General features: G+C 40.8%; 1 protein-coding gene across 1 annotated transcript in view; it reads right to left on the bottom strand.

Annotated features, from left to right (window-relative positions):
- LOC109410169 (metabotropic glutamate receptor 1) overlaps positions 1-23,288 on the bottom strand; it is a 679,657-nt gene that overhangs the window by 102,623 nt on the left and 553,746 nt on the right. The window contains exons 8-11 of the mRNA XM_062845013.1: positions 15,026-15,307; positions 14,666-14,969; positions 14,500-14,579; positions 14,092-14,427 (exon numbers count right to left, since the gene is read on the bottom strand). Of these exons, the coding sequence (XP_062700997.1) occupies positions 14,092-14,427; positions 14,500-14,579; positions 14,666-14,969; positions 15,026-15,307 (1,002 nt within the window). The remainder of the gene's footprint in view (positions 1-14,091; positions 14,428-14,499; positions 14,580-14,665; positions 14,970-15,025; positions 15,308-23,288) is intronic.

The following is a 23,288-nucleotide window of genomic DNA, read 5'->3' as shown; positions in this document are numbered from 1 at the left end:
CTGCGAGGGCTTGGCCTAGACCTAGCCGCCTCTTCTTCTATTCGCTGCCTGCTGTTGTTATAGTCGATACTGTAGCGAACCGCCAGGTGATCGCTGTGAGTGTAGCTATCGTCTACTCTCCAGTTCGAACTACTTGTTAGGCCAGGACTACAAAAAGTCACGCCAATAATTGACTACACACCGTTCCAACTAAAGGTACTCTTGGTACCGACATTAGCCAAGTCGACATCCCAGATGACCAGTGTCTCTAGCAGGATCTGACCCCGCTGGTTCATGTAACGGCTTCCCCATTCCACTGCCCAGGCATTAAAGTCATTCGCTATTACCACCGGCCTTCGCCCTGTTAGTACGGTCGTTATGCGGTCCAGCATTTGCGTGAACTGCTCGATCGGCTACCGCGGAGGCGCATTTTTTTTTCCTCCCCTGTTGGGGAAATTAAGCCACTGCGTCCAATAGGCTGAACTTTTGTGGCATGTCCCGTTTTGATATTCGCATCTAGCCAGCTAATTACCATGTGTCAAGTAATCAGCTACTGCCACGACGCGTCGTCTCCCAGTCAGGTGCAATGGAATTGATAAACTCCAAGACCTTCCCAGGTTTTGCAGACCAGATCTCACTGGGTTGCAAGCAACCACTATTTAGAAATCTTTGTCTGTGCGTGTATGAAGCACCACAACTGCAAAGCAGATGTTCCGAGGTTTCACGTTCCATATTACAGAAACGACAGATATCACTCTGAATATGGCCAATATTTTTCAAGTGATACCTGCTCGGGCAGTGTCCAGTTACTAGGCCAGTGTATGTACATAGAGCTCTCTTGTTGAGCTCTAAGAGCTTTTTGGTTTTATAAGCATTTGGTCTTATAAATAGTTTTGACTGATTGCAATTTTTGACGTCCATCCAATTGGATATCACCCTCTGCTCAGCCCAGCGTTTCAGATCCATTTTAATTGTACAGTTTGATATACCACAGAATGGTTCTGGGCCAGCAAACTGTAAATTGGAACCACTTTTAGCAAGCTCGTCTGCCATTTCATTCCCTTCAATGCCACAGTGACCTGGAACCCAGTATAAGTTTACTGAATTCCCTTGGCACAGCCTGCGCAGTGAAAGAATGCATTCCCAGACAAGCTTTGAAGTACATTTGTAAGCGCACAATGCTTTCAGTGCAGCTTGACCATCTGAGAAAATACAAATATTTGCATATCTGTATTTTCTCTCAAGGCAGATATTTGCGCATTTCAAAATAGCAAGAATCTCTGCTTGAAACACCGTAGGATAGTGTCCCATCGCCACTGAAATTTGTATTCCAGGGCAGTCCTGCAAAATATCAGTCTCAGTGCCTGTTTTTCAGCTGAAAATGAATGACTGCGGCGGTCGTTTTCAGTTCCTCGATGTGAGAACTGACAGAGTCCGTGAGCTCCATTCGTGAGCGACCCATCAAGATCAATTCCCAATCATCCACACACTACTCATGCTGAAAGGCCATTCGTCTCAAGCGGTGGCTTGTGAGAGTGAGTGCCCTATACGCTACCAAGGGTGAAAACACTCAACTACAGAAAATTGAATGGAAATTTAGCCCTGTCAGCTCTCGCTATCAGCACGCTGCGTGCGAGTGTGAGTACCTATTTCATTTTGCTCCCGTGTTGCTGATCGGAAAACAACAGTGACAGGAAAACCAAAACGGAGAAAATGAAAAAAGCAAAATATCGCTATCATAAAGGCCTGTCGAAAAATTGCAGCACTGTTCCAGGGCCGTAGATTCCTGCTCCCGTTTTTATTCCAACTTTTGAGCCGTCTGTATAGAATTTGATTGATCCTTGACGAACAGTGGGACCTCCGACTTCCCAATCTGCACGAGTTGTTTCGTGCAACTTGTAAGGAACATCATGGTTCTCCACAGGTTTCATCCAGTCTTTAATCATTTTCATTACTGGCCTATTTTGAAAGTATTGTGAAATGCTCAGGTGACCTACAAGATCACCTGGCAAAAACTTTTCAACTCGTTCAAATCTCAGCAATTCCTTCTCTGCTTCTAATTGCACGTACTCGTGCAAAGGTAGCAGATTGAGAATCGCATCTAAAGCTTTTGATGGTGTGCTTCGCATCGCTCCTGTAACAGCAATGGACGCAAGACGTTGAATTTTCGCAAGCTTTGATTGCGTGGTAGCCTCTTTTGTTTTTGGCCACCAGACAAACGAAGCATACGTCACTTTTGGGCGGATTATGGCAGTCAGTCCTGCAAAATATCAGTCTCAGTGCCTGTTTTTCAGCTGAAAATGAATGACTGCGGCGGTCGTTTTCAGTTCCTCGATGTGAGAACTGACAGAGTCCGTGAGCTCCATTCGTGAGCGACCCATCAAGATCAATTCCCAATCATCCACACACTACTCATGCTGAAAGGCCATTCGTCTCAAGCGGTGGCTTGTGAGAGTGAGTGCCCTATACGCTACCAAGGGTGAAAACACTCAACTACAGAAAATTGAATGGAAATTTAGCCCTGTCAGCTCTCGCTATCAGCACGCTGCGTGCGAGTGTGAGTACCTATTTCATTTCGCTCCCGTGTTGCTGATCGGAAAACAACAGTGACAGGAAAACCAAAACGGAGAAAATGAAAAAAGCAAAATATCGCTATCATAAACGCCTGTCGAAAAATTGCAGCACTGATGGCAGTATAAATCCACATTATCATTTTTGGTTTCAAGCCCCACTTCCTGCCAATAGTTTTGGAGCATAACCAGAACGCACTTGTTGCCTTACCGATCACGGACTCAATTTGAGCATTCCGGAGGCGCATAACAGCTACAGAAGAAGACCCCTTTTACTTTGGCGACCACGAAGCCCTCATAGGTAGTTGACACCAACTCCTGGACGGGATTTTTACCCGTCGTCCATATCGCCGCCATTTTTCTGGACCCATCCGCGACCCAGTTGCCGTTGCCGGCGAGTACTCGGTATGGGTCCGCTATGATGGCGATATCCGTGTCCCACTCAGAAACCGCCTGACAAAGCAGTTGCTGAGCCGCATCACAGTGGTTCAGGTTCAGCTGCGTTACCTGCACTGTGATTTGTTGTTCACTGCGGCTTTCTTGAAGGCCGGGCACCTTGGACCACCCATCGGATGTCTGTTAATCGAGGATTTCCCGGTACAGATCATACAGATGGGTGGACTCATGCAGCTTTGGGCCTTATGACCTTCAGCGCCGCATAGCCTACACAGCTTGCGCCTGTCAGGGCCTTTGCAGTCCCACGACTTGTGTCCTGGTTCCAGACACCTGAAGCAAACCTCTGGTGGCTCGTGGAATGTCAGGTGACATACACACCAACCCACCTCCTGAGGTTATGTGAAAGCAATTCCGACCCACCTCCGTGTCGTCAACTAGTACTCGATTCTGGAAGTAGCTTCCGACCCAAGTAACACAACTTGTTACAATACTGTATATAATACATGATTCATACAACCGTCCATGTTTTGTTCTGAATATGGAAAACTTATTTTCGTACACTTATATCACCGAAAAAGCGCAAAAAATGGCGGCTTATAAAAAATCTTTGATGTTATTAAAGATGCTTTTGAATACATTATTATAACATAAAATTAAGTATCGAATATGTTCTCAGCAACATCGTAAGAACTTACTTTTTACTAGCAGGAAAATTATTCTTTGTCAATCGTACACTGTGGAAATAAATGTGACATGTGATATTTGGTAATGGCTCAAAATAATTGTCAAGCCTTACATTTCATTTGTAATTTACCATCACGATGTTTGGTCGCTATGACTTAAAAATATGTGCCATTCAAAAGTTATGGTGAAATAAACACATTCACTCTGCATGAATTAATTAGCCTCCCATCGGATTGAAAGCAAGAAGGGAGGTTTTTGTCATCTCTATGGTTTTTATGAGATTTTCGAGTACAATTTGAGATATGCAACATGGTGGATTCTTGAAACAGTATCGTCAAAAAGTTTTGCAATGCTATTTCAATTATAACATATTAAGGACTGTTCAATTTATAAAACGGACAACTTGCGTGTGCGATATCTTTTTTGTTTTTCAATAAAATCATTATCAGTTTTTTGCATAACTTTAGCTATTCTCAAATGTAGGAAAAATATAACATTAAGCAAAATGTTCTTTATTATGTAACTGCAGCCGGTTTTCGTAAAACATCAATAAAAATGCATTTCTCAAAATTCGACATAACTTTCCACATACTTAACATGCACACTTTCATAAAGTTTTCAATCTATTGGAATCTTATACTATTCTACTAAAGGTAAAGCTCAATAGTTGGTCAGTAATAATGCACCAAGCAGCTCTATTGCTATATTGCTCTCTGAATGATACAGAAGAAAAAAAAATACTTACAATTGCATTTTTCATCAAAAATTTATTCAATAAAGATATTCATTAGAGTGGGTCATCGTTTATATGGAAAAGTGAAAAATTCAATGGTATCCCATCAGATCAAAGCTTTTTCGATCCCATTTCAGGACCCAAATAAGTGTGCAAAATTTGGGCACGATCGGTTATGTCTACGTTTTGCGCATCGCGTTTGAAGTTTGTATGGGATTTTACATGGGAAAACACACTTTTTTGCATTTTTCTCATAACAAGCTCGAATTTTTCTAAAACCGTGTAACCGTTAAAGTGAAAACATAGCCTAGGGTGTCCTGAAAAACTTTGTCGAAGACCGCGAAGTGATCTGATGCTTATGAAAAAAGTTGTAGCGTTGGCATTGCTTGGCGAAACATCATGATTTTGTTGCTATTGTTATTCCTTTACATGTTAAAACATAAACACATGCATGCGGTTCGTTGGTTATAACTATTTTCACAAGCATCGGATCGCTTTGCGGTCTTCAACAAAGTTCTCCAGAACATCATAGGCTATCATTTTACAGTATCGGTTAAAAAGTTTCAGATAATTTTTTTTAACTTATGGCTAAAATGCAAAAAAAGTATGTTTCCCCATACAAAATCCCATACAAATTTCAATTGCAATGCGCAAAGTGTAGACGCAACTGATCGTGCTCAAATTTTGCACAGATACTCAGGACCCGAAACGGAACCAAAAAAGCTTTGATCTGAGAAAACGGTTCCGATGACCCACACTAATATTCATATCAAAAAATTTCATTCTTTTGGCTCCATTGATGCAGATTTTCGACTCTAGCGAATCTTGTTATTATTATTTTTTCAACAAAGTTGGTTCCATGTTATGGTACACCTTATTTAATAATAATCGGATGCAATGTTTTTATTTTTAACATCATTGTTATGCAAAATTTGCATTAGGTTGCATTGTTATTTGGAAGAACCTTCAAAGAACGAAACTGTTTTGATTACTATGTCTTCAATAGAGCACAGCAACCAAACCAGCAATGCTATTAAGAAGAAGTTTTCTGCATTTGAAACCATTTAATTCCTACTTTCTACTGGATGCATAAAAAATTGTTTATTGAATATTTTCATACTTTTTTTGTTATACAATTGAATTTTAATGAAAAAAACGAATCTCAATTGAGACTTTAAGCCAAAAAATAAATTTTACAATATTTACTCATATTTTACGGTTTATTTGCCATTTTTTTAAGTAGGATTATTCGACCGTATTCGACATGGAACCGGTCTAGGATGCTAGTTTATTCTCTTCTTTTTTTGAATGCTATCGAACTTTTTTGCGAGAATTTGTGACAAACCAAGTTAGAGTGATTTTAGTGCATGCGAGAATAAACACCAGCACCTGCTCGACCTTCGAGAAGGGAGCCATCTGTGTAACATACGATGCCGTCTGAAATACTTCTCTCCAGATATCCATATAAGAGTGGACTTCCCAGCAAGGAAATTTCGTGGAAAATGTCCTATAATATCTTAGTATCATACGGGAGTATCTACAATGATCGATTTCTCTTCATCGACTTTCTCTTTGGTCAATAACTCGGCTGACAAGTCATTTCCAGTTATTTTTATTGATCTAGATGCTAGTCCTAGCTGTCCGGCGCCGAAAAACATCAAGAGATCATCCAAACACTGATCGTATTTCCCGGAAAAATCTTAAGAGAAAATCGATGAAGAGAAATCGATCATTGTAGATACGCCTGTATTATACTAATCGCGAGATATGGAAAATTACAAGCAATTGTAAGTTCACTTGGAGCTAGTAAACTGAGTACCCATAGGCGGTGAGTGCAAGAAAGTGCTTCTTGTTCGAGATGAATGTGTAGTGAGGCAACGTCAAAAAGAACATCGAGCGCTACCGCAGGAGTTGAAGAGAACGCTCCAGACATCGCCATTAATCACATCCTTTGGAGATGGCCTTATTTTGATTGGACCGTTGTCACTTCGCCCATTTGCCACCACATAGACCAATATTGGCCGAACTACAGTTGTGTAAATCCATTTGATATACTTGGGTTTTAGACCCCAAGTTGTACCAAAGGTTCGCCGGCATTTTCCGAAGGCCATACAAGCTTTCTTGATTCTGAACTCAATAAGCTTGGAATCAAGAATGACTCTAACGTACTTTACCTGTGCAGTCACATTGATTTCAGAATCAAATAGACGCAAAGGTCGAACACTATTACGGTTTCGCTTTTCCGTGAAAAAAACAATAGATGTTACGGCAGTAGCAATAGTACGGCAGTAACTCTGTATTGAGTCAATAAAAATTGGCCAAAAAATAACTGAGAACTCTTTGATGTATGTTTATTATTTGTGCAAAATTTTATAAAAATCGATGCATTCCTTTTAACTGTGGATGAGAAACAAACAGACGATGTTTTTAAGATTTTGTGCAATCATCACCAATTTTCATTCGCATACTAGATGGTTCTTTTCCGCTACAATTCAAAGTTCTGTGAGGATAATTATGAAACTTTGTGAGCAGTTATGATACTTATAGAGACACTTTCTTGCAAAATGTCATCAACTTTTACCAATTTGATTGAAAGTTACTGGTGTTGATAGGGGATAGTGTTAGTGAAAATGTTTCATGTTTTTTATGTGCTATGTTTGCCCATTCATAACTTTTGAATATCTCCGTCAATTTTCATGAAATTTTCACAGAAGGTAGTTGATTATGTGTATATTATACCTGCAAAATTTGAGGATTATTGGTGTAGTACTTTCAACAATACAATCGAAACAATAAGGGTTGCTCAATAATTGTTGTCTGAAGGGCTAAAATCACGGTCAGCCCCAATATATGTTTCGACTATAAAATTGTTGATAGTGCATCGATTTTTTTGAAATTTTGCCTATGTAAGTAAAGTAGATTGAGAGGTTTCCCGACCAGAAGCTCCTAACAAGATTATAACAAAATTATTACAACCGTTGTTAGAAATAACACAATTTGATATAATTTTGTTGTAAGGATTCCTAAATGTGAATAACCATAACAAAATTGTTACAAAATTTGTTATTATTTTAAAAACAAAACTATAACAAAACTTGTATTATTTATTCAAACAGATATATAACAGCATTTGTTACATTATGCATATTAAAATAATTGCCTATAACAAAATTTCGTAACACATTTATTGTAGTTTTTGCTACATTTTTTGTAACAAAATAATTTCAAATTTGAGGGGCCATCCCTAAACCACGTGGTCATGTTGGGGGGGTCGGTCAAAGACCACGGTCCATACAAATTTAATTTTTTTTGTATGAACGGAAGACCACGCGGGGGGTGGGGGGGTTTGGTTCGAAATCTTCCAAAAAATGACCACGTGGTTTATGAACAGCACCTGATCATTTTTGTAATATTGACCACTAGAGCCAAAAGCAATAAAACAAACTTATAACATCAAGTAGAGCATTCATTTAGAACGCAACGCTAAAATCGTCATGTAAAAACTCCCTCCACTTCCATTACGCTGTTTGTATGAAAGTCCTAAAATTTTTGTATGGGCCGCAACGCTCGATTGTGTTTTCCCCTCTCCCTTGGCGGACGCGTAATTTGGGGACGCCGTCATATTTGTTTAAAAAAAATGCAACATAAACACTTGTTAACATTTAGTTGTAATCTGCCAAATATTCTTCCTAAACCTCAAGCTTTGAAGCTACTATCGTTATACGATATCATTACAGCTGGAAGGTGTAATTATGAGATGGCGCAAATTTTGGTCTACGTCGTTTATGAACAGCCCCACAGCTATCTTATATCTATTTTTTGGGGTTCTTTTATTGCACTCTAATCCAAAGCCGAAATAGTTCCCGGATGATGTGCCAATCGAATAAGAATCCTCACCAACAAAACAACTGCTTTCATAGAGTACGTTTTAGTACTGTTACAGTTTTAAGAGATGAACCAGCCTCGGGCTGAAAATCTCTCTAATAAAGATACCTACCTACTGTTACAGCCCTTTGTAGGGTTGTAACCGTTATGTTTCCGACAAACTTTTTGCTTTTTTCTACACCGTGCTTTTTAAATGGGCGCTGGGTACCCGAGTACCCTGTCGGCCACATAAGGGTTAAAGAACATTATTTCTGCTGGAAGCTGTGGCGAAGAACCTGTTGACGCAACAGCACAGTATTTTCTAGATGATGTTGAGTTAGTTTTGTGGCACAATTGTTAAGTCTTGTCTGGTGTGAAACAAAACAAGTAAACATTGACAAACTTCCCCTTCATTAGTTTTTCTTTCTTCTCTGTTAACTGTTATTCTTACGCGATAGATAGTTGGGTAAACAACGTGAAAAAAGGCTTGGAACTTTTTATCAGATCGTTTTCAAATTTTGGTAGGATGTCAAAGATACAGTAGACGTTCGATAGCTGCAACATGTTTACGTTTCACTTAGCGAACAAAAATCCGATAACTGAAACGCCTGACAGTGTTAACAAACCATCAACTTACGTAAAATGAACGTAAACTTCATCCGTCTGTTCATGTTGGCTAACATGGCGCACCATTTTGACATTTGGCGATGCGATAACTGCAAATTTGTTGCATTTGCCGGACTTGCAGTTAAAAAGCATTGCAGTTAAACCGCTTGCACTAACCGAACGTCTACTGTAATAATAGGGTCCTAAAATTAAAGACGAAATCTCGCTTATATTGAATAATACGATCAAGCATGGTATTCTAATCGGAATTGTACTTTACTCGAACTTGAAAAACAAAGGAATAATGAGAAAATTCGAAATAAGAAAAATGGAAAATAGTTCTACTTTGACATTTGAGGTCAACCTTGTGTGACTGAGCTCGACATTTTTCGCACTGGGATTTCAAAAATGTTCCTATCTGACATACACGGTGAAAAAAAATCACTCAAAGTATGTGTTATAAGCTAGGGACGAGACAAAAGGCTAAAAAAATAAAAATTATATATTTTCAACTACGGTTAATAAAAACGTCAAAATATGAGTAAATATGTACTTTTGAACCATATATTGTGGTTTAAAACAAGAATCCCGATAGGGCTTTGGGAGCCTATTGGTAATAATCTTTCTGAAAGTAACCGTTTCCGAGATATTCGGAATTTAACTTCATGAGTCTGTCAATATGTAAGAAAATGCGATATTTTCATAAGTTAGTCCATGCTCAATCAACAACATATCCCAAAACAATCACTCACTTGTATATCCCAAAAACAATCACTCACTTGATTGGACGTTTGAAATTCAATACAAATCGATATCGATCGATATCGAAAATCTGTCACTGGTTGACCGGGATGTTCCAGGCAATTTGGCCGATACAACCCTCAAGACGAAGAGAACAAACCTGTCGATAATACCCAAAGTTTTCTTAAACGACGGATATTGCATGTGCTGATATTTGCGACCGGATGAACAATGTTTCCGTTACATAAAACTACGTTTTGTATGCCGTCCAATACTTTTGAGTTGAATTTTACACAAATGACGTATCTTTATACGCGTAACATTAGATCGATTATAATAAATACCTAAACAGAACTGCTGTTCTAATTTCGCCAAAAATATAACATGGAATTTGTTTACTCTACTATTTTGCTTCGACCTTAGGGAGCATCTATTAAGTACGTCACGCTAAAATTGGAAATTTTTAACCCTCCCTGCCTCCTCCAAACGTGACGATGAACTTAATGGATGACCCCTTGTGTGATAGATTCCATTTCATTGCTTAAAAAATAATGTGGAATATAACTAAATTATATCTACAGGGGATAGACAAAATGATCGGGACAGGCAAAATTTTCACTTTTCAAAAAATGTTCAATTAGCTGTAACTTTTCGAAAAGTGCATCAAATATTATCAAATTTTTACTGTAAGTTCTTCAATTAGTTGTGTATCAGTGGACCAAATTTGGAAAAGATCGTACAATTCTTCACGAAGTTATAAATATTTTTGAAAAAGGTAAAATTATCCGATAGCCAACTTTGAGCTGTTATATCTCCGGGTTCAATGAACCGAATGCAATGAAATTTTGACCATTTATGACTTATATAATGAGCTATGAAAAACCATTGACTTAACTTTAAATTCTTAACATGGAAGAAAATTATAACGATGAGATTATTTTTCTAATAAAACACCAAATTATCCAAAACATCAACATCGTTTCAAAATTCAAGATGCAAATTATAGCTCATTTAGTTTCCCTCTAATTGACTTATATATAAATGCGTTTTGAAGGAAAGTAACAACATAGCCGCCAATAAGTTGAAAAAGTAATGGGATGCATATTAAAAATAGACCAATTTACTAAAAAATCGCGAAAAAAATAAAATCGCTATAACTTTTTCGCTTGTTAAAAATTTCAAGTTAAGTCAAATGATTTCCAGAGTTCATTATAAAAGTCATGAATTGTCAAAATTTCATTGCAATCGGTTCATTGAATCCGGAGATATAACAGCTCAAAGTTGGCTATCGGATAATTTTATCTTTTTCAAAAATATTTATAACTTCGTGAAGAATTGTCCGATCTTTTCCAAATTTTGTCCACTGATACACAACTAGTTGAAGAACTTACAGTAAAAATTTGAGAATATTCGATGCACTTTTCGAAAAGTTACAGCGAGTTGAACATTTTTTGAAAAGTGAAAATTTTGCCTGTCCCGATCATTTTGTCTATCCCCTGTACAGCTGTTATCATATCTGCATATGATATAATTGTGATAGATTAAAACAAAATCACGTACGACCATTCAAGTCTATTATACGTCAACGAGTTCAATGTGACGTCGTACTACCCCGCTCGTGTGCGTCTGACAAACAAGGATTTAAATGAGGAAACTGGCAATACGTAGAACCAATAAAGCTTCTATCACCGCCCTCTTCAAGTGTTGTGATGGCCTCATTGGCAGAGGCGTCAGATTGCTACCGATGGGAGGTGTGTTGGTTCAAATCCCGTTCAGATCCGAAAATTTTATAACGTCCTGGAAACTTTTTTTGTGTTACCTACTTTTTCTAAAAATAGAATAACAAACTTAAAAATATTTATCAAAAAATGAGTATGTATAAACATTTAGTTTTTACCCTAAAAAGTTGCCAAGGAATTATAACACAATTTATAATAATTTTGTTAAATTATACCATATTTCATGGAACAAGTTTTGTAATATTTTTGTTATGATCATAACAAAAGTTATTACATTTTTGTTCTGTTCATGTGGGAACTTTGTTAGAATTTTTGTTATTTTCAACTACTAACGGTACATGTTTTATAACAACCCTTGTTATAAAAATTTATTGTAACAAAATAACACAGCTTGTTATAATTTTGTAATGTCCATCTAGCCGGGTTGTGTTCAAAATTTCAGCCATTTTCTTTATCAAATTCAAAAGTTACAGCGCTGACAAGCTAAACCAGGGGCTGTACAAAATTCAATTGCTCGCGTTCTACTGTTTCATTGCTACAACAAAAGGTACTTCACCGATTCACATGAAATTTTGCAGGTGAAATGAACACATCTTAAGATAATATCAGGCAAAATTTGAGCAATTGTAATGTACACTGTGGTGCATAATTGATCGGATAAACGCCGATTTTCATACAAAATGGCCAAGTTTAAGATGCTGTAACTATGGTTTGCTTTGTTGGATTGAGCTCAATTTTTGACACGGAACTACAAATATGCTGAATTTTGTGTATACAAAGTATAAAATGTTTTCGTTCACAGGTCTGGGCGTGGCAAGGCGTTGAAAATATTGCAAAAGTGATCGGACAGCGGTACCCCTTTGATTTACACGCGTGCCGCTGTCCGATCACTTTTGCAATTTTTTCAACGCCTTGCCACGCCCAGACCTGTGAACGAAAACATTTTATACTTTGTATACACAAAATTCAGCATATTTGTAGTTCCGTGTCAAAAATTGAGCTCAATCCATCAAAGCAAACCATAGTTACAGCATCTCAAACTTGGCCATTTTGTATGAAAATCGGCGTTTGTCCGATCAATTATGCACCACAGTGTATCTATTGCAGAGTTACAGCCATATTTCTGTGTCCCGATTACAGTCGACTCTCTACATGTCGATGTTTTACATCTCGATATCTCTCCCTATCTCGATGGTTTGATCGGTCCCTTCATTCTGCATACATTATACCTCTCTGTATGTCGATATCTCCTTATCTCGATATCTCTCTATCTCGATGTGATTTCGTTCGTTTTTGTTCTAGATTTTCTCTCCACATGTCGATATGCCCATATTCACAGGTTGCTAGATCTCGTTTTGTGGGTGCAAACATTCTGGAAACGCGAAGTGACATTTGTTTGTTGACGGTTTTTCCTAGTTACGGAGGGTTTTTCAATCTAGTGTGCATTACAAATTGATTCTGCATTTCAATCTCTCCCTATCTCGATGGTCCCTTCAATATCGAGATGTAGAGAGTCGACTGTATTCCGGATACAGGCTTTACTCGGATTTGCCGAAAGGCCATATTGGCGACACTAACCCTCAACTACCTGAAGAGCGTTTTGCATAAGATCGAAAAGGGTGCTGTTGCACACTAACAATGTTAGGTAGTCGTCGGCAAAACCATAAGTAGGAAAACCGCTTTTATTGAGTTGCCGCAATGTCGAGAAGAGATGTCGGTTTTTGAGCATTTGGTGAATCCAATTGGAAATCATTGGAGATATTCCATGACCGCGTGCGGCTTCCAATATGGCATCGAAAGACACGTTGTCAAAGGCTGCCTCGATATCTAAGAAAACAGCCAAGCAGGATTGTTTTTGAGCGAATGCCTTCTCGATATCGTAAACAACTTTGTGTAAAAGAGTCACAGTGGACTTTCCAGATTGGTAAGCATGTTGGTTCACATGAAGAGATATATTGGCCAGATGAACATCACGAATTGGATGATCGACAATGCGTTCTAAGCATTTCAGAAGAAAAGAGGTCAAACTGATAGGTCTGAAACTCTTTGCTTCTTCATACGACGCACGGCCCACTTTAATAAACTGAAAATCATCTGAATCTTCCTGACATGCCTCCGTAAACTCCCTGTAACGCAATTAAAACCCTCTAAAGCTCCGAAACGCCCCCGCCCTCCACCTTCCTGAAACCCCTTTAAAAGGCCTCTGAAACCCTTCATTGCTCCCCTTTAAATCTTGCAGCCACTCGCCCTTTTTAAACTTTCTTGTAACCTTGAAATACAATTAGCAAAACAATTTATTTAGACAAGCCTTACTGATTACCTAATTGGAGGTTCCTGTGTACATTCCTCATTTAATTTATTTCGTTTTAAATAATTAATAGGATAACTTTACTATGCGAGCAATATGGGCTTTAAACGAACAAACGGTAGACAATCGATTAAGGTTATCATCCCGTCCCAAACGGTGGTTAGGATAATCGTTCCAATTCATAATACATCGTCTGGCATCGGAAACCGACCGTTTGTCGGTTGGCTGGGATCAGGATCACAGAGACAAAAGATTTTTTGTAGCTACATCAAAACTCGCGCTCCTCTTGTCTCCTTAGCCTGTGAAAGCGACGAGCAAGAAGCAGATATTCAATTAACAAAACACAATAAGCCAACCGAAGGTTGAGTAGCTCTTCAAGTAGAGAAAGGGACTATAATTTTCGTCTTTATCGTCATTGTCATCATCCTCCCATCGCACCGGTTACCAACCCTCCCACTTTTCAAAACTTACCTCCCAAAACTCCCGGAACCACGGGTTGCGTTTGTTGGTGAATGGACTCAGCCCGAAATAATAGTCGTCGAACGATTTAACGTACGGACTGTGGATTCGAATCGAAATGGAACCCAGCGCTTGCCGTTCGTAATCTTCCACGACGTCGGCCCGATCGGCCCACCCGTCGCTTCCAATCAGCAGAAACCGGTCGGTCATGTTGAGATTCTTCATCGCCTTCAGCAGACCGCGGACGGTCATTCCTTCGCAGAAGCACACCACCACTTTGGCGCTGGCGTCCTGGACGATGTTCCGCAGCACGTCCAGGAACGATTCGTCTTCGGCGTTGCTCAGGATCTACCGGGTGGAAAGAGAACAGAAGGGGAAATGGATTACTAGTTGACATCGCACATGTCTGTTGGTAATTACCGAATCCTCACGAGCAATGCAAACTCCGTATCTGTCTGCCAGTTCCCGAAACGCTTGGATTCCGGATTGACCATAGTTTTCTGTTTGAAAGATTGGCGCAAAATAAAAACTTTAAATAAGTTCCACCAGCATTTTCGTAACACATTTGAATATTCCGCGTACTTACCGTCGGTATTGATAGCAGAAACATAGGTCCAGTTGAACTGCCGCACCACATCCACCATGACCTGCGCTTGGTAGTAGTCCGAAGGAACCACCCGCATAAAAGTGCTATAACGTGCCTTATCGGAGAGATCCTTCGAAGTGGTAGAGTACCCAATCTGTGGGATCGAAAACAGCTGCAGCAAATTCTGCACCTGAAGTGCTACGGAACTGGACCCGGGCCCGATAACCCCAATCAACGTTTGACGAAACTTGTTCGATGGCTTGACGGGACCGTCGATGTAGCCGAGCGACGCATTGTGATGTGCCTGTTATTGGGGAAATTGATAAAACTCAATGTCTCAAATTTCTAAACCGCACTTACCACACACATGTCCGGTTTAATGAAATTGGACATGCCACCCGTCGAACCACCACCGTCCAGCGGGAACCTCGGAGAGGCGCCAATGTTGCTAGCCCCGGATGGAGGCGATATGGAGTCCCGGATCAGTTCTATACTTTGCTGCAAGGCAACCGGAGCGTACCAACAGGAATCTCTGATTTCAACGCCAAGGGTGATGTTGGGCAGCAGGTTTGAGTTTTGGTTGATTTCGTCGATGGTCTTGAACGTGACTTCCGCCCGCTGGATGCCGTAGTGTTCGCGGATCTGGTGGAAAGAGGCAGAGAAAGAACAGATGCGAATTATTTTGAATGATATTTGTTGCATAGATGAATTCGTGCTTACAGATACCCATGGTAACGATTCTTTTTTAATTTGCATTAGAATTTTTTTTTTAGTTTTTATTTTTGTGTATTTTAACTTAGATGCTAATTCTACACTCAGCTTGCATTAGAATTGAAAATAGCAAAAAGAACCGGCAAAGTTCATTTTCATTTATTTAGTATTACATCATATTCAAGATTAAACTTAATCAACAATAAGGGACAAGATGAAACGGGTTTGGTGGTCTAGTGGCTACCGCTTCTGATTCGTATGCAGAAGGTCATGGGTTCAATCCCTGGCCCGTCCCTTTCATCCATCTTTGTATCTTTCTATCCACTTTCTCTCTTCTCTACATATACAACTCATGTATATTCATATGTTCATAGCCATCGCTAGAACCAGAAACGAATTGGAGAACAAAGTCGTTTCCCTCCCTTCCAAGTTCCATTCACAGCACAGTGTATATAACGCCTACAAGTTATGCAACCGAAGCGTGCTGTGCCGCTTGACCATATTCACCACACAATCTATCACCTAACGAACACTATAAATAACCCCCTATCCATGGATCGCATCACCGACCCAACGGTGACTCCCAGATCTCCCATCCTTTCCGTCTAACTAATACCCCGGCCCGTGCTGGTTGTGGGGATGCAGAGGTGATCTCGGTCTTTACTAGCAACAACCAGCACACTCTAACATTCCTTTCCCTTCCCAACTGACTATAAGGACGTGGCTGGCGCCGTTATTGATCCAAAATGTATGAGCTGCTTAAATTTTACTTGAGAATAAGTGGAGTGTCACAGCCCTTATTCATTTGGATCTCAGTGCAATTGGTACCAGCTCAGATCAATCACGGAGTAGCAACCATTGACATGTATAGTCAGATTTGATCGTTGATCGTTGAATAAGGGACAAGATGAAACGCGAAATTTTGAAATAGATTTCAATACAATTTGGACATTTATCCTGCACTAAAAAGATTGTTTGAATCAAAAACTAGATGTTATGGCCTTCAAACTGTTTATTACACTAGTTTACAGCATTTTTGAACTTGGTAAGCTGATGATCGTTTTTGGTGTAGAATCATGCCCTGAGTTCGAAAACACGAGGGAAAAAAATACAGTAGAGTGGAATTTTTTTCGACTTTCCATACAAGGTTGATGATTTGAAATCCATTTTTGTTCTATTTTTAAGCAAAGTCGCTCACTTCACACATCTCATTCTTCGTAGTTAATGCTCCGATTGAGCTGAATTTTTTACTGTAAATCGTCTACATATGATATGTCAGATAAACGTTGAGAAAGAATTTTTAAACTGTTTTTTTCTTATTGAAAAAAATACATGTCTTCATATCTTTTTGGAAAATTTGCTAAAATTTAAGGAGATCGTCCCCAAAACTCGCCAATATCTTGAATTTTATCAATCTGACGCAAAACCTGCATTTAGATGATCGAATTGTATTATATTCAGCTTTTAATTTATGGAAAAAGATTAAAAATTGGTTGAACAAAACGCAAAATATTTGAATTTTATTAAATTCCATATTTTAAAAAGTTGTAAAACTCGATATTGAGCCAAAACTCAAAAACTGTTCTATTTTAAATTTTTTGAAGCACGGTTTCGAAATCAGCGCTAAATTATGCTTCAAAAATTTTGGTCGTTGACGGAAGTTCACGACTTTCGTTTGATTTGGTAAACTAGTGTTATCATTAGATTTGATCTTGTTAACCTTCACGTACCCGCCCCCGGACAACTCATTTTTAAAATGTTGGTATTTCGTCAATTTTCATCCGATTTTTTTTTTTGGATTAACCCTTAATCGATCATAAATTGGTGCTAGTTTGTTATACTCAAGTGGCCATGTTATATCCGGAACCATTCCGGGGATATTCCAGATTTTACTGGGGACAGGGGGTGGGGGGTTGTCTGTTTTGCCAAATATCTAAAAGTGCTTGTTTCGTGTGTTATTGTGTTTGAGAGGCCCCCGCAGAACTTGTTCCAGGTGTTCCGAAGTAGCCATATCAGTTGATACACACTTCAGTCATTTTCTTCTGCCCCATACGTCGCACGGCATGTTTAGGTTGAAAATCAGAAGTGTCCCCAATGAGGCCCCGCGGAGCCTGTCACGGGGATCCGGATGAGTCAACGTATTCATTTTTGGTTATCGCAGTTGTGCTTTACTGTTCGCAGTAAAAAAAAATCGCTGAAAATCGATGGTTCAAACAAATTTACACACGAAATTATCACTTTTTAGCTCTTTCGGCAACCCCCTGACCCCAGCACAATCCGGAATATCCCCACAATGGTTCCGGATATTGCATGGCCACTCGAGTATAACAAACTAGTACCAATTTATGATCGATTGAGGGTGACTTCAAAAATATCGGATGAGAATTGATGAAATGCCAGCATTTTGAAAATGAGTTGTTGGGGGGCGAGTACGTGAAGGTTAACCCGCTGTTTCATTTTACGCCATCCATACCCCGGTGTGCCTTATTTCTCTATAACACAGAGTTTGTGGCTGCCGCTCTCCATCCTCGGTCACGCCCAGAGCTGCATTTTATCAGTAATGTCAGTTGGCTACTGATGTTGCACTACCGTCATTATCACTGCAGGCCGATCAATATCAGGACGACAATGACAGACAACGACTTGATACTGACCCGCACTCCAGATCACTATCATGGGAATTGAACTGATATTTTGGCGATTCCAAATCTCAAAATTTTAAATGACCAACATAACTTCAAATTTTATGCCATATATTAAAATATCATCACTGTAGGTGTTCAATTCGATTTTTAAACGAATTTTAAAGCTGGCCTATCAGTGATATCTACACGCCATCACTGTCAGTTGAGTTGTGATGGACGAAGCAAAGTGACAGTGACTCAACAGAGTACACGCTGACTTGGATCGCAGATAACCTATCAATATCGGCGATTTGCCTACCTTTGATAGTGACAGAAAGCAACTCTGGTCACGCCAAATGCTCGCTAAGTCACCCTCCACCAGGTCCGCACATCGTGCTCTCTGCGCTCCACACCTTCTTGTACTAATCGGATCAGTTGCGAACACCAACTTTGCAGGGTTGTCGTCCAGAATTCTTGCAACATGCTCTACCCACTTCTCTGCCACACACCATTCGCCTTGCACACCGCCGAAGATTGTCCTCAACACGCGTCGCTCGGAAATTCCGAGTGCTTGCAGGTCCTCCTCGAGCATGCATGCTCTTATTAGAGTCTCTTTCGCGTTTTGTATATGGTGCATTTGGTTCGTGGGTGAATCTTTAAAGACCCCAGCTTCTTCTGGACCCTGTAGTAGGCACGACTGCCACTGATGATGCGCCTCCGAATTCCACGACTCACGTTGTTGTCAGCCGGCACGGTAAAGGCTGGGTATGCTGCGCAATTCAGATCCCATTGTGATCCTCTAGCCTCTGCCCAGCAGCTCCTATCCCTGCCTTCTCGTGGTACCGGCCGGAAACTATGAGCAACCTTAGGGAAGATCGAGTAACCAACCCCGGTGGGAACTTTGGTCATAAGCTGACAAGGAAGGGGGGGGGGGTTTGCTTCGGCAAACCTGAGCGTCTATTCTCCAGGAGGAGCGGCTCACAACAGCGTCTGATCCCCATGTTAGGGGCGACTGATCTACGTCCGAGTGCCAGGGAAGAACTCTAAGCTCAACTGTGCACTATGGTCCTCCGGAAAGTAGGGGGTTGGTGTCAGGCCCTACGAGCCAGCCGTAAAAAAAACCATTGTAACGCAAAATCAGCAACAGAATAATACGAACCGAGACCAACGGCAACGACCCCAGCGAACAGAAAGGGTTTGCGATTGGAAACTTGGTACGTATAAATGACGATCTCTCAACTTCATTGGAAGCACCCGCATACTCGCCGATCTACTGAAGGACCGGGGGTTCGGCATCGTAGCGCTGCTGAGGTGTGTTGGACAGGATCCATGGTGCGAACGTTTAGAGATAATCATATTTGATTGGTATGGTATACCATCTACCAGAGCTGCGGCAACACACGCGAGCTGGGAATAGCTTTCATCGTGATGGGTGGTATGCAGAGGCCCGTGATCGGTTGGTGGCCAATCGATGAAAGAATGTACAGGTTGAGGATCAAGGGCCGATTCTTAAACTTCAGCATAATAAACGTGCACAGTCCACACTCCAGAAGTACTATCAGGGCCGGATGTAAGGGGGGGGGCGGGGGGGGGGGTGCGGTCCCCCACATTTTAGGGGCCCCCACTAAAACCTTTTTTGGTTGCTAACACTAGCTTTATTTTTCATATTACTCAAGTACTATACTGAAAATAAGGAAAAACATTTTTGGTCATCTCTCCGAGGGGCCTCCACATCCCCTCGGGCCCCGGGCCCCCACAATCCTTAATCCGGGCCTTGTACTGATGATGACAAAGACGCATTTTACGCGCAGCTCGAACGCAAGTACGATCGCTGCCCAAGCCACGATGTCAAGATCATCATAGGAGATTTGAACGCTCAGGTAGGCCAGGAGGAGGAATTTAGATCGACGATTGGTAAGTTCACCGCCCACCAGCAGACGAACGAAAACGGCCTACGATTCATTGATTTCGCCGCCTCCAAAAATATGGCCATACGTAGCACAGCCTCCCTCATCGTTACACCTGGAGATCACCACAGCAGACAGAATCTCAAATCGACTACGTTCTGATTGATGGACAGCACTTCTCCGACATTATCGACGTTAGGACCTATCGTGGCGCCAATATCGACTCCGACCACTATCTGGTGATGGTCAAACTGCGCCCAAAACTCTCCATCATCAACAATGTACAGTACCGGCGCCCGCCACGGTACAACCTAGAGCAACTGAAGCAACCGGATGTCGCCTCAGCATACGCGTAGAATCTCGAGGCCGCGTTGACAGACGAGGGTGAGCTCGATGAGGCCCCTCTAGAGGACTACTGGAATACAGTGAAAGCAGCCATCAACGACGCAGCTGAGAGCACCATCGGATACGTGGAACGGAATCGACGGAACGAATGGTTCGACGAAGAGTACAGAACGGTTTTGGAGGAGAAGAACGCAGCGAGGGCGGTAATGCTGCAGCAAGGGACCCGACAGAACGTGGAACGCTACAAGCAGAAGCGGAAACAGCAGACCCTCCTCTTTCGGGAGAAAAAGCGCCGCCTGGGAGAAACGGAGTGTGAAGAAATGGAACTGCTGTGCCGTTCCCAAGAAACACGGAAGTTCTATCAGAAGCTCAACGCATCCCGCAACGGCTTCGTGCCGCGAGCCGAAATATGCAGGGATAAAGACGGAGGCCTCTTGACGGACGGACGTGAGGTGATCGAAAGGTGGAAGCAACACTTCGATCAGCACCTGAACGGCGTGGAGAACGTAGGGAAGGGAGCCCACGGCAACGGAAGAAACGACGACGCGGGTGCAGCGGAGGACGAAAATGAAACAACTCCCACGCTGAGGGAAGTTAAGGATGCCATTCACCAGCTCAAAACCAGTTGGTAAGGATGGTATCGTAAGGATGGTATCGCAGCTGAACTCATCAAGATGGGCCCAGAAAAGTTGACCACCTGTCTGCATCGGCTGATAGTCAGAATCTGGGAAACCGAACAGCTACCGGAGGAGTGGAAGGAAGGGGTAATCTGCCCCATTCACAAGAAAGGCGACCATTTGGAATGTGAGAATTGATTGATTTATCGTTATTATAGAGACTTTCAGCCCATGGCTGGTTCGTCTCTTTTCTAAAATCTAGTGAGCCAGAAGGGCTCACCGGGAGAGAAAAAATACAAAGTTTCAATTACTACATAGTTTTGGGGTTTGTCTCGCTGTCTGTTGCTGTCAATGTTATTTGGCCCGAGGGCCTCGCTAGCTCGGTTGCCATGACTGGGTGTCAACGGCGGAGGGGGGGTTTCTTCTTCCTCGTATCCGACCGGGTTGGTCGTAGGGATGCGCTGGTTGAGTGGCTGGGTCGCTTGGGGTGGGGCTTACCACTCGGGTCCCAGGGGGTCCGAGAGTCCGAGGTGCCCACGACCGGGATGGATTCGTTGGTTGGGTGGTTATAACATGGACTATAGTCCATGGGTAAGCCCGAGGTGCTCCATGGTTTGCGTTCTCGTGGGGGGGGGGGGGGCAGAGTTTTTCTGGGCACCCTTTCCTCCTTGATCGACCCGTGAGTGGTATATTGGTGAGATGTTGTCCCAGCCAAAAAAAAAATCGGTGGTAAATCGTTGTGTAACTTGAATTTCATAAAGCTCAACAGTCCCTACACCCACCGATAGGTAGCACGTCAGCTGCATGAATGGCTTAATTACATAAGTGACCCGATTTTGTCAGCCCCTTCTCGGAACACATGGTTTGCTCTCTGTAAAAACTTAAACAGTTTTTCAAACTTTATAGAGTAAAGTGGGGCAAAAGTTCGAGTGGGGCAAGAGTTTCTTTTTAAGTTTTTGAGCTCAATTCAAATTATATTTTTCGGGTGTCAAGGTTGTTCGTAGCCTTTTTGAAAAAGAGTCTTTCACTCCAAAAATTATGAAAATTGATCAATATTTCGAAAAGTTATGGCAAAATGTTGGTATTTGATCAAAAATTTGTAATATGCGATGGTCCTTCCAACGCATGGAATGGAATTGTAATAAAATCGAATTCGATATTTTATTTTGGGGCGTAACTAGGTATATTTTGAAGATGCTTTAGCATGTATAACTTTTTGCAAAAAAGATTTGGAAATCATATTTTACACATAGTGGGGCAAAAGTTCGAATTGTGGGGCAAGAGTTCGAGTCATGTGGCAACTTTAGGTAAAACCCTAAAATTCTGCAATATGTACATATTATCTCTAAAAATTGTGGAATCAGTGAGAAAATTCTATCAAAGTTGAAATAAAAAGTTGTTTTATCTGAATTTGGCGGAAAACTACTAATTTTTGGTGAAGTAAATTTAACCCTGATTTGGGTAAAATCCAGATCGAACTTTAGAGTGTATTCCAGTTCCAACATCAACTATTAATTGATTTTAGGTGTTCTAATTACCAATGTGTCGAAATAGTGTGCTACGGTTAGCGAAATACCACAAACACTAGATTCAAACACTTACTAAAAGTGTTGTCAAACACTTACTAAAAGTGCTGTAACTCAAAATTGAGAAGACATTTGGCGTAACTTTGTTCAGCAAAATTTTAGCTCATGGATGGTAGAATCACCACACGGTATTCATTTGTTTATATCTGCATCGATTTCTTGAAAAAAGTTGAGTTTTCAACTAGGGTCGAACTTTTGCCCCACCTTACTCTATCCCTGTATGTTCTGCATCTCAGTTGTAGGTTGATGATAAACAATAGAAAATAAGTTAAAATTTGACTGTAAGATAATGAGAGCAAAAAGTTTGTTGCAAAATGGGGCTGACAAAATCGGGTCCTTACTGTATAAAGCATTCGTCGCATGATATCGTTACAACGGTTTAACCGTTAGTAATACTAAGATGTTGGATATGAACAATCATAAAGATAGATCGTCGCATGTACAGGGGATAGACAAAATGATCGGGACAGGCAAAATTTTCACTTTCCAAAAAAATTTCAACTAGCTGTAACTTTTTGAAAAGTGCATCGAATATTCTCAAATTTTTACTTTAAGTTTATCAACTATTTGTGTATCAGTGGTCCAAATTTGAGAAAGATCGGGCCATTTTCCACGAAGTTATAAAAATTCTTGAAAAAGGTAAAATTATCCGATAGCCAACTTTGAGCTATTATATCTCCGGATTTAATGAAGCGATTGCAATGAAATTTTGACCATACATGACTTATATAATGAACTCTGGAAAACGTTTGGCTAACCTTGAAATTTTCAACAAGAGACAAAGTTATAGCGATTTTATTTTTTCACGATTTTTTAGCAAATTGGTCTATTTT

Source organism: Aedes albopictus, chromosome 1, assembly GCF_035046485.1.
Source record: "Aedes albopictus strain Foshan chromosome 1, AalbF5, whole genome shotgun sequence".
Taxonomy (NCBI): domain Eukaryota; kingdom Metazoa; phylum Arthropoda; class Insecta; order Diptera; family Culicidae; genus Aedes; species Aedes albopictus.
Note: the sequence above shows the minus strand (reverse complement) of the source record. Positions and strands in the feature narration are given on the sequence as shown.